This window comes from Aquila chrysaetos, chromosome 9 (assembly GCF_900496995.4).
Source record: "Aquila chrysaetos chrysaetos chromosome 9, bAquChr1.4, whole genome shotgun sequence".
Classification (NCBI taxonomy): Eukaryota; Metazoa; Chordata; class Aves; order Accipitriformes; family Accipitridae; genus Aquila; species Aquila chrysaetos.
In genome coordinates this window covers 2,061,227-2,073,429 of record NC_044012.1, presented here as the reverse complement: position 1 = coordinate 2,073,429, position 12,203 = coordinate 2,061,227, and the positions used below count along the sequence as shown (strand labels likewise).

The following is a 12,203-nucleotide window of genomic DNA, read 5'->3' as shown; positions in this document are numbered from 1 at the left end:
GGGGCTGCCTACTTGGTTTGGGTTGCTGCAGCTCTAGCTACTTGGCATAGGCATAGGAAGAACCAAGTTTCCAATTCCCTTCCCTCTTAAGTGTGCTTGTGTCCACTCCTTGGAGGCCAAAAGCCAAAGCTGAAATCATCTGGCAGGTCACTGCTTGGTCAGTGCCACAAAGTAGTTCACAAAACTTGCAGGTACTGCCATTTTCAAGGGCTTGCAGTCACTGATTTACAAAATGATAGCTGTTCTGACCCTTCATCACCCCAAAATGATGCTGAATATCCTGCAGTGGAGGTTAAGAGCTAGTACTGGCATGAAGGATGAATTTCTGAGATCTTTTCCTGGCCCTGTGTTTCTGTTTGCCTTACTATATAAAAAAGTCCCAGCTACTTAACTTCTCTGTTTTCCAGCCGTCAGCCTGAGCCACCAAAGAAGGAGAAGGAGGCAACCACAATTACCACCACTCAGTCGAAGAGAGCAGATGAATGGAAGGACCCCTGGCGCCGATCCAAGTCCCCCAAAAAGAAACTTGGTGTGTCTGTGTCTCCCAGCCGTGCGCGTAGGCGCCGAAAAACCTCTGCTTCTTCAGCATCTGCTTCTGGCTCTTCAAGGTGAGTGAAGGTGAAGAGCGTGTCACATCTGAGCCTCGTTAGTGTGTCAGGGAATGTGACATGACTTTTTCTTGTCAGTGGAAGATGTTGAGATGTTTGGGAAAGCAGTTCAAGGCTTGCTGCTCAGTAACAGCTAAGGACACAGGCATATAGGTAGTGAGGTGGAAGCTAAAGGGCGCACATAACTGTGGGTGCTGTGATGTGATCTGCTGAAAACTAAGGAAAGACAGGTCCTTGGAAAAGTCACTATTCAGGGAAATTAGACTTGGAAGCAGTCCAGATATTTGTAGCTCACCTAGATGAAAACTGACCTTAATAGGAGCAGAAGGAACTAGAAGCTATAAAAATTGGAGCCTCTTCACTCAAGGAGTGCTGGGGGGATGAGGCAAGCCCACTCCAGGAAGAGCATGCTGATGCTACTGGGGAAAAACTGCAGTTGTGGAGGTTTGACAGAGCCTTAGAGGGCTGCAGTGGAGCTTGGAAACCAATGGGTGCGAGATGAAGACTTTTCAGAACAAAGCACGGTGAATCTAGGAGAGTTGAGGCATGAGCTGGATCCGTTTTCTTTAAATGTTTGAACTTGAAGCTCCTGAAAAGAGGGGGAGAAAGTATCAGAGAGGAATGAGGAACACACTGAATTGAAGATATGGATCTAAAAACCAAAGCCCTCCTGAAGTAGATAGCGTTTCTTGCTGGGATCACTGCACCTGAGATTTTTCTGTTTTCTCATACCTGTGTGACCCAACCTGTCAGGGGGTTGTCTGGTGAAAAGGCATAAAATTGTGTGGAAGGAGTTCTCAAAAAGGGATGGAAAGTCACTAGCTAAAGGAGGGAGGCCTATTCAAGGGCGCAAAGTGGGTAGCAACAATGGGATCCTCTCTAAAAGAAAAGGGGGGACCGAGGAGAGGCTGTACTCCTGCCAGACCACTGAGGAGAAGGCAGGTAATTTTTGGAGCAGTGTTTGAGAACTTGGGAAGAGTGTACTGGAAACAAGACCTTGGTCTCAGAGGACTTCTCAGGAGGCACTGAATTTTAATGTTTTTCTTTCAGGTCCTCTTCTCGTTCATCCACCTATTCTGGTTCAGGTTCCTCGCGATCTCGTTCCAGATCATCTTCTTACAGCTCTTACTCTAGTCGCTCTTCAAGACACAGCTCTTTCTCAGGCAGCAGGTCCAGGTAATGGCTCCTTGGATTTGAAAATAACGGTGTACTGTTTTCCAAACATTTGCTAACAGCTACTTTTGCTGCTACTTAAAAGCAAATAGCCAACTCTTGAAATAAAACATTCAAACCACTTTCCTGAGTGAGGGAAGTACGGTAGACTGCAAGGCAGCCTGCTGGTTTGGTTGCTGAATGAAGTAGGTATGTCAGCCACCCCCTCCTCTCCCCAGTACCCCCACCCATGAGTACTCTGCTGTTGTGGCTGGGCTGTTTCCCATGCCTGTGGTAGCTGAGCAGTTGTAGGAGCCTAGCTGAGATTAATGTTGCTGTCATTTGCATTTTATGATTGGAAGAAGTTACTGGCATCTCTTTTCTGTTGCACGGGAATTTCTATTTAAAGAGGCACATCACATTTCTTTAATAAAGCAATCCATGCAGTTGTGTCTTGTGATAGTCCTGACACTTCAAAGTAGCAATTCAGTGTCCCATGCTGATTAAACAGAGGCATGTTTATTACTCTGCCACTTCCTGGCCCCTGCAGACAGTTTCCCAAGTCTGGAATATGCATAGTAGGAAAACTGGCTCCCTAGATAGGCACTTCTTCAGAGCTGAAATCGAACAGATACCCAGTGTGGATCACGCAGTTGATGGGCGCGCACGGTGTCATTTCAGAGATGGTTTCTCCTAGAAAAGACTCAGGTGGGAGTTGATCTTGATGCAAACACATACGTGTTTCTGGGGAGCAGGCTGACCTTCCCCCATCCACCCCATTTCAGGCTCTGTTCCTGGCAGGACAATGTCAGGCATAGGTGATGTACTTCAATTGGCGTGCCTCTCTGAAGGTAGGAGGGTGAGGAACACCCAAGTGCCTAACTGTTCTTCGGAAAGCCAGTCACCGAGGTGTCTGCCTTTCCAAAGTACTAGGCTGCAATAAGGGTACTTCCAGCCTTGGCAGCAGGGTGAATCACCTGAACGCCAGCATCTGGTGTGCTGTGTAAGTGGCTTGCCTCTTTGGTCAGTCCCGATCTTAGGAAACAGCTCTTGCCCTTTGATCTGTTGGCTTTGATATTCTCCGCTTGATTTTTCTCCTTGTGTTCCAGAAATTACAGATATCCAGTTAGATGTGTTTTTCGTGTCTTTCTTCCAAGGGTTTTTTTTGCTGCTCTTTAAAGGATAAACTGCACTAGGAATTACTGGAATATAAAGCAGGTTGAAACAAATCATGCTGAACTTGCAAGTCAAAATCCCACTTACTTTCCTGTAGACTTTCTCTCCTGTAAGGAGAGAATACAGAGAGTATGGAGAAAGCCTCAGGTGTTGGTGTGGAATATGTGAGAGTGCCTCTCTTGCAGCTGACCCTATTTTTTTCCTTTTGTTTTCTACTTTTACCACTGATCTGGTGATAGAACTTAGTTTTGTTGAACAGAGTCCAAATATAAAACTAGGGTAAGATCAGACCCATGGGGACTAGTTCCTGGGATGCAGTCGTTAGCCGAAGGAGGGAGTGATGGCTAAATGCACCAAAAGCCAGGAAAGCCTTCTGCAGTCCCAGAGACTGAGCTGAATGATATGTCCTTCCTTTCTAGATCACGGTCCTTCTCATCTTCACCCTCTCCTTCTCCAACACCGTCTCCACATAAGCCGCTTGCAAAAGCTAAAGGGGAGTTATTACCACCTGCTGGTAAAGGGTAAGGCTTCATCTCTGTTTTGATAATGCAGTGCAGAAGAGGCTCCAAACAGTAGCCTAATCCCTGAGTCAGACCCTTGTGACCTGGTTGACAGTTTAAGGAAGAAATGGAAGATGCAAAATATGACCCACATAGAATAATGTTTAGCTTTGCATATTTAATTAAATGATGACACTTTCACTTATTAAAACCAAGTTAAACTGTACAGGTATCCTTAAGTATTGTATAGTCATAGAATCATTTAGGTCGGAAAAGATCCTTAAGATCAAGTCTGACCATTAATCTAACACTACCAAATCCACCACTAAACCATGTCCCTAAGCGTCACATCGAGGCCCCTGTCATGTACACATGAGTGTTTAAACACACTCATGATTTACAATTTAAACATTCTGTGTGTGCAGATATGTTTACACAGGAGCTCTAAGAAAGTTTCATTCATTCCTCTACTGTAGCTTGAGTTAATGCATAGCCTTAGAATAAAGAAATGTTCAGCCTTATCTACTTTTAACATTGGAGAGAAATTAAAACAGTATTATAGCTATGAAGCTGGTTTTGGCAGATTATGCCAGCGCTCCTGCTCTTTTAAATACTTGAAGTTGCTATTTCATAAACTCCTGTAATACATAGTAAATTATGGATACATTGGAGGGTGACGCACCACCATAGTGATGTCACCTCATTTAAGGTGACCTGCAAATAAATTACACAATGGGAATCCCCCTGAATTCTCCAGAATATGGGACAATCCCCTTTGCCACACTTCTTGTGCCTTATTGACCTGCTTTTTTTTTTTTTTTTTTTTTTTCTCAACTCAGAGGGTTCAACCCTTCAAGGACATGCTCTCCACCTACAGCGTTGTCTTTACACCCTTCTAGTGCATATTGCAGTGCTGGTTTGGTAACACATGACACCAGCCAGCAGCCTGCACTAGCATGGGGATTGTTTTTGCCACGTAACATTGCATGTATTTAATCCTGTGTTCTGCAGGGGATGAATGCAGATATTCTTAAGCACAAGAGAAGGAATTAACAGTCTCTATTTTTGTATGCAGACAGCTGCCTCCTCCCCAGTTAATAGTAGGTGTGACGTCAGCGCTGGGGATGTTGAGCAGTAACCAGCTATTAGAGCAGAGGTTGGACTGCTCTGAGCCCAGAAGTGAGCAGCGCTGAAGAGCCAAAGCGATTCCCATCTTGCATAGTGGGTGCTAGATAAAGTCACAAAAACGTTGCATAGCGGTCCTCCGCAATGGTGTTACCTGTTAAATGTTCTGCAGGGTAACGCGAGCCAAGGGACAGGTCCAAGCAACATTTGCACACGTGGGCTGTTTTGCACCCTGCTGATCCGTGTGAGGGAAAAGAGCATTTTTGCATAAACTGTGTGCATTTGATTCTGAAGCCTGACTGGCAGATTTTAAGTAGGTGTATCCATTTTGGATAAAAATGCACAGAATCAAATGGATAAGAAACAGCGATTCCACACAATCTACTTCATTAGTTAATTTGCAAGTTGAATGTCTCCAGAATTGGCTGTTGTATAGTAACTTGCCTCTGAAAAGGTGACTCGATTTAGAACATGGGAAACATCCCTTTAGGGGAATCTGTATTGTTTGAGAGTGTTTTGGTGAAATAGCCATGTGTCTGTAGCTACAGTAATCATATCTATATAATATTTAGTCAACAACAAACATGAATGCATTTCATCGCTTTTGAGAATGTCTGTATCTACTGAGTTTGACCAAGCACGTGATAATTTTAATTTTTGTAGTGAAAAATCTGTGAAGAAACTAGCTGCCCTTCCAGTCCCTCAGCCACTCACTAAAATTACAACAGCTGCACCAGAGCCAGCCAAACCAGGGGATAATCGAGAGGCAAGAAGGAAGGAACGTCAGACAAGGACTCCACCCAGGAGGTAAGAAAGCTGTGGGGTGGAGTGAGGCTTGATCTCCTGGAAGATAGAGCAAATCCTGGGTTTCTCTTGGGAGTACCAACTACAAGGGCTCTTTGGTATTAAAGGAGAAATCTGTTTCCTGGGGCAGGAAAGGAACGGGAAGAGGGGGAAGGAGTCAGGGGTGAATGCTAGTGACTTGCCACAGCAAGTGGCTCCTGTCTTTGAAGGCTGGTTGGAGGATGAAGTAGGTGGAATACATGAAATGTGCCAAGAGGCAGGGTCTGCAGTACAAAAAAAGGCATGTTTGAGAGCTGCTGGTTGTGGAGGCTTCACAGCAAGGAAGCAAAGGTGTGTTTGGTCCCGAGAGCAGATCTGATGTGTTGGAGAGTCATTTGTGGTGATGGGTTTGGGCCCTCTTTACTCTAAACATGTGCCAGTATGCAGGGAGTATTTCTTCTGTGTGGTCCCAGGAGCTGGTTCATCAGCATCCAGCAGTACCCCTGGAGGAGGGGAGGAAAAACTCCCCAGTACACAGCTTGCTGGCTCCCCTGCTCCGCTTTCTCTTCCTGGCTTCATCCTGTGTGACTGGTCTGAATGTTCCAAGTGTTTTCTGTCTGTTCTCTAATTGTTTCTGTTGTCTTTTTCTCTTCCTTTGCATTTGAAATGAGAGAGGCTTCTGATGGTTTTCAAATAAGGAGCTTTTGTCTGTATTTAAATATGTTTATCAGGCTTAATCCATTGTACTGTATTTAAAAATGTTACAGGATAAATGCAGGGATCATTGCCTGTTCTTGGAGGGACACGAAGTCAGCTAAGCACAGCTCGAATTCATCATACATCCTTTTTACATTAGAAGTTTTGAAATAGTATGATACCTGTGTGCCTAGTCTATGGAAGCAATAGCTTGGTGTGTTAGAAATGTATTTAATATAAATGTCTATCTTATGAGCACTGAGAATGTTTTATCCCTGCAGTAAGTCATATACAGTTTTCTTGGATCACTGGATGATGCTTTTATTAGTGTGTTTTGAAGATGGCTGTAATGTGTTTTGAAGATGGCTATAAGTCTGTTTTCTGTTCAGGTTTTCAGAAGCATCCTGAGTCAGTTCTTAATTTTGCATGGGATTACATCGCATGTTTCTTCCCAGTAGTTGAAGAAGAGGCCTGGGCTGAGCAGTTATGTCTCCACAAGTGAAAACTGATCACGACAGTTTCTTTTCCCTAGAAACTCCATCAGTTCTAGTTTCCATTTCACTTACTTTAACTAGTTAATAATAGTCTTGGATGTCTTTAGTCACCTTCCCTTATTCTTTATTCCAGCCTTGGGTTTTTTTCATGCTTACACCCACAGAAACCCCACTGCCCTGTACTCTCCCTGCTGTGCAAATGACAAAACAGCTCTATTTATTTTAGTACTGGTGTGTTAGTCACAAAAAATGTGTATGATTATTTGTATAGCCTGAAATACAAGGTAGTCCCACTGTATTACGCAGTTAGCAATTTTTGTTTGTAGGAAGCATTTGCTCCTGGTATCAGTACAGGATTAAGGTACTCTAGCTCATTCTTTTGTCTGGCTCTCATTAACATTATTCAGTCTTGCATAAAACATCCACTGTCCAGAGAACAGAAGCTTCCTCAGGACTGGGAACGCAAGGTTGAGAAGAACATCTGAAACAATTACGTTTGCAAAGCACCAGTCTCGTATACAATACAGGGCAACAGCATCATGCTCAAAATGTCCCTAAAAAAGTGGAGCGCAGCGAAGTGAGGATGTCGTTTGCTGTCTTGCAGGCGGACTATCAGCGGCAGCATCAGTGGCAGTGCCAGCAGCTACAGTGGTTCCAGTTCCCGATCTAGGTCCTTGTCTCGGTCTCTCTCCAGATCTCATTCCAGATCATCATCTGCCTCAGTCTCCCACTCCCCATCTGGGTCCAGGAAATCCAGGTACAGCCTCGACCCTTCATAAACCTTGTTGAAGTAGGAGGAGATTATAACCTTTCTTAACTGTTGTGGTTTCTTGCAGCTAAAACTCTCTAGCTTCAAGTATCAGAAGCTGTAGGTAACTAGGACGTGAAACAAGATTGATTCTTTGTGTGGTGTTAAGAATCCCAAGTCCTGAAGCATGACAGTAGTACACTGTTGGTAGTGCCCTTGTGGCTTATTCAAGGAAGTAATCTGTCATATGTACTGAACTGCCCATTTTTACCTAAATTATGACCAAAAGGTCTCCTTATGGCCAGGCTGATCGCACATCCAAATTTATTTACAAGTTAACAGTTTCAGGCTACGGAGCTTTGCTCTTCTAAACCTCTACTACCTCTGGTTACTGAATGTCCTGAGGGAAGATGCTTGGCCTGTCAAAAGAGGTAGGTCAGAAAATACCTACAAGGCCCAGCTAATGATATTTTTACTTTGCTGGCAAAGTTGCATGGCCAGTTCCCTTTGTGTTTAGCTCCAAGTTAATAGTTATATGGCTGTTAGTCTGTGGGATTTGTAAACAGCTGACTCCCTCCAGTAGAGTCATGAAATAAACCTCTTTCCAAGTCCTTCGTTTGGGTTTTTTGCATCTGTTCACACATAGGAATCCCTGAAACCTCACAGGCAGCCTTGAAACATGACGCTTCCCTGTGATACAGATTTAAAAGCAGACAAGTAGTGTAAAACTAGTGGATTAAGTAGGACTTAGCTCTGACCAGCAGTAATTCCCATATCTGAACTCTGTGAAACTCCAAGGTTCAACATCCGCGTTATTTTACGGAAATACAAACTTGTTTACTACATGCTTGTCGCCTTCATCAGATCAGGCAGGGGTGATGCAAGAGGCTCAGAGCACTTGGACACACTGGCTCTTCGCTGCCCTGTTGTACAGGGCTTGAGAAGAGAAGATGGGAAAAACTTAATGCAGGTGTTGCTTTTGTGGCACTGGGGCTGTGCTTGCTGCTTTTACAGGTGCGTGGGAAAGGGGAAACGTAGGAAATATGGTGTGTGCCCAAACCAGATTTGCTGTCACAACCTCGTAGCCAGGAGCTTTCCTGGAGAAGTTGTTCCTGGCTCATCCAGTCACCATTGCAACAGTCCATGCCACCTCTCAAAAGTCGTCTCTGTCAGGATGCCAGCGGGTAGAGACTTTGCAGCTCGTTCCAGGGCTAGTCTGTGCTGAAGCTGCTGCAGCCCGTGCAGTCGTACGCGCGCCAGCTTCCAGCAAGTGAGCTTGGACCTTGCTGGCAGGTCAGTCATTGGAGCGCAGAAGTCGGTGTGGCCTGCAGAACCTGCTGGAGAGGCTGCCTAAATATTCATGTAGTTAGCGTAAACCTGGTCCCACGTGGCGGTGGCTGCGATGCCAGCCGGCTGTCAGCTAGCTGGGATTTTTGCAGCCGCTTTGCCGCGCCAGGGAAGTCTGGTGCATAGCCCTGTATTTTTGTCCGATACATTTTTAAGTAGAAAGTCTTCCTTAAATGAATGTAATGATTGTCTGACATTTGTAATGTTGTGAACCCATTAGGATAGCCATCTTAAGGCACTATTAGAAGATAGCCATCTTATAGGCATCTTCCCTGTCATTATCAGTCGTGACATTATGTGCATCCTCAAAACAGGCAGCTGGGCTCTCCTGTACCCTGGCGAGCTGGGCAGGAGCTGTGGGCTGTAGGACTCCAGGGTTTTTAAAGCCTCAGTGAATCAATGTGTGCCACACAACAAAAACATTGCCAGGGAACCCTTGACCTGAGCCATAACACTGACCTGTACGTGATAGTGCGCACCCTGCTTTCGCTTTTTGTTTACCTGCGGAAACAGTGACCTTAATCTTGTTTATAAATGAACAGTACTTTCTAGACTTGCATCTAAAATGTTTGGGATTTTTCATGTTGTGTGTGCCCCAGGAGGCACAGCCTTTGTCTCTTCCTCGTTATTTGCCTGCCTTAGCAGCCTTCTGACATCCCAGCCATGCAGGGGAATTGAAACAAAGGTGTCTGTCTCATCGCTGCCTGGTTCTTGTTGCATTTGTGACTGTAACGGGCTGTTGGCTCTTTCCAGGTCCCTGAGCGTGAGCAGCGTTTCTTCTGTCTCTAGTGCCTCCTCTAGCAGCAGCTCTGTACGCAGCGCCGACTCCGAAGACATGTACGCAGACTTGGCCAGTCCTGTTTCCTCAGCCAGCTCCCGATCCCCAACCCCAGCGCAGCAGAAGAAAGGTAGAGGTACCTGGTTTGGTATTTTCTTCTCCAAGGGGTCCTGGGAAGAGAAGCGGGGAGGAGAGATCTGCATACACCTTGCATGGTGGTACTATGGGCTCCAGGAAAACTGTTGAGCAGAGGCTGATACTTGTGCCTGGCGTGAACTAGGGGAGCCCAGAGGCTTCACCTGAGGAGGGTGAGACCATGGAGAAGGGAGGCTGTGGAGCAAATATACATTCGCATCCTTCTGTCCATGTGTCTCTGGCTGTAAAGATGCCTTTTCCTGCATGGGAGTTCTGCCTGATGCCCCCTCTCTTACCTTGTTCTCTTTCACCCTTGAGAGGTGATGCTAAATCTTCTGGACAACTCCAGTATCGTATTGCTCTTCCTCTGTTCTTTTTAGACTGTAGCAGAGTTGGCAGCAAGAGCCTTTTGTTCTTTGTCTTTTATGTTAAGTGTCCTCTCTGCGGAAGTTCTGGTTTCCTGAATCTTTTAACCTTGGGGCCATGTGCTGTGCTAACTGGTGTGGGCTTTTTCAGTCCCTGGAGCAGCATCCTCTTGCCCTGCCCTCCAAAGGGAGGGCAGTTGAAAGGAATCAGTTGCAAGTCACTACGTTGCACTCTGGTTTCAACAGGAAAGTCAAAAAAAGAAGATAGCGCTAAAGAGGAGAAGCGGAAACGGGATGTGCCTGCTCAGCTCCTGAAATCAGCCAAGACCACCCAGGGGAGCAAATCGCAGCAGCTCCTCCAGACCCAGCAGCCCTCAGCCCCCCAGTCTCAGCAAGGGGGCTTCAGCGCTCACAAAGAGATCAAACTGACGCTTTTGAATAAGGTGAGAGGTAGGGTGGGTGCAGTTCCCTCCACGCTGGGGGTCCGAGGAGCGGATGGGATGGATACTGAGGCTCGGGGCTGGCGGAAGGGGAGCCCCAGGCTCCGTGCCGTCGGGATGAGCTCAGCCGGGTAGGTCCGCAGCTGGGGATTGAAGGGCGGCAGACAGAACCAGTCTGGCGGCACACACCCTGTGGTGGCTTGAGTTTGGGACTGTGTTGGCGGCTCCCCTGGGGCACATTCCTGCTGCAGCTTCAAGGGCTCTTCCCCGCTTTCTCGAAGGCTGCAGCCGGAGCACCGAGGCGAAGGCGTGCGTGGCGCAGTCCCGCATGCGCTGGAGCCTTTCCCACTGAAAACATGCTCCCCGCACGCTTCCAAGCAAGCTCTCCTCCCACTGCCCGCTCTGGAGCGAACTGCTGACGAGTCACTAACTGAGTCAGGAGGTAAAAGTGACGATTGCCTCGCCTCTCTGGGGTGCCTGCCACCAGCCGCGCTTTCCACGGGAGCCTGGCTCTTTCCTCTTTACGACTGAGCCCGATGCCCTGCTTCGGTGCCTTCGGCTGAGATTGCAATCCAGATCATGTGGGAGAGTTCAGCCTTGTCGGGTTTTGTGCCGGAGCAGGGTGTTGGCCCCAGTCACGTGGGTAGGTTCCTGTTTTTGAAGCGTTAATGTTTTTTTTTCTGACAGTCCAAATTCCCCGTTGCAGTCTGAGGCCGCAGTTTTCTCTACTTCCCTGTGCTATGACGTGAGGCGCCTTTATCGAGTCTGTGAAGCATGCTCCATGGGGAGGAGTGTGCAATTACACATAACTACCAGCTGGCATGGTCAGATCCTGGAAGAAGGCACGGCTCCACATGCCTCCTTGACATTTGCTATCCTTGGTGCTGCTGAAAAAAAAACTCCACAAAATGCTGCTATTTTTTCCGTTTCTGACAATTATGAAAATAGCGCAACGTTAGCCCCAGTGCCAGAGGAGGTTGCTGTTTGCTTACGGTGGTAGGGGAATTACATGGTGCCAGTGATGATTGGGACTGGTATGCACAAAGAGTTTAATAGGAGATGTGCTTGCGTGAGCCAGCCAGCACATCATGGGCACCCATCACAGGAAATATCTCTGCCTGCTTCCCTCCCCAGAGGGAAGTGGATGCTCAGCTCTGTTGTCTGTTTTAATTCCATTTCAGGCAGCTGACAAAGGAAGCAGGAAGAGATACGAGCCAGCAGACAAAGACAGGCCGACCTCTCCTCCAGCCAAACGGGCGAACCTGTCACCTGACAGAGGTGAGATATCAGCCATCCCAGGGACTCCTGGCCTGGCTGGGTTCCTGCTCTGCCGCTCGAGGCGGTGCTCCAGTGACAAATGTCCTGTGAAAGTCTCTGCTGCAAGAGTCCACTCGCTAGAGAGGTTAATTGCAGGCATGTGTCCTTCCAAAACCTCAGAGTGTGCGATTGCCACCAGATAACGCAGGCGTTTTAGCCGTCCGGCTGCAAAGACACAGTGGAGGTGAGACGCTCTGGTTTGTGAAGTAAGCGAGGTGAGGTCAGCCCTGGGCAGGCCAAACCCGGCCTTGCCTAGCTGTTTTGTGGCACACATTGCGAGTACCTTGGCTCCACTATGTCTGTGTAACTCCACTAAAAAAAAAAAAAAAAACAACCAACCCTCGCTTTGAAGACACAGCGTGCTCATCTCTGCTGTAGGTACACATTCATCCCAAAGCAGCCTCCTGTTCTCTAGTAACGTCATTGGATGTGGCTGTGGAAGTCATAGGGTTTTCCCTTACTGTATCGTGGGGTCTTCTCTGCCTTGTATTTCAGTGCATCACAATGGATCTTAGTCCTCCCGATAGAAAGGCTTGTGG

At 47.0% G+C, this 12,203-nt stretch overlaps 1 protein-coding gene across 9 annotated transcripts in view; it reads left to right on the top strand.

Moving 5' to 3' along the window:
- Nucleotides 1-12,203, top strand: part of ZC3H18 (zinc finger CCCH-type containing 18) — a 50,346-nt gene that overhangs the window by 34,165 nt on the left and 3,978 nt on the right. For 6 of the 9 annotated variants that reach the window (XM_030023887.2, XM_030023885.2, XM_030023888.2 and 3 more), the window contains 8 exons: nucleotides 408-608; nucleotides 1,659-1,784; nucleotides 3,356-3,457; nucleotides 5,225-5,368; nucleotides 7,139-7,291; nucleotides 9,383-9,543; nucleotides 10,154-10,350; nucleotides 11,529-11,625. In XM_030023887.2, coding sequence (XP_029879747.1) covers nucleotides 408-608; nucleotides 1,659-1,784; nucleotides 3,356-3,457; nucleotides 5,225-5,368; nucleotides 7,139-7,291; nucleotides 9,383-9,543; nucleotides 10,154-10,350; nucleotides 11,529-11,625 — 1,181 coding nt within the window. The remainder of the gene's footprint in view (nucleotides 1-407; nucleotides 609-1,658; nucleotides 1,785-3,355; nucleotides 3,458-5,224; nucleotides 5,369-7,138; nucleotides 7,292-9,382; nucleotides 9,544-10,153; nucleotides 10,351-11,528; nucleotides 11,626-12,203) is intronic. The other 3 variants (XM_030023884.2, XM_030023881.2, XM_030023886.2) reach the window with 2 other exon arrangements.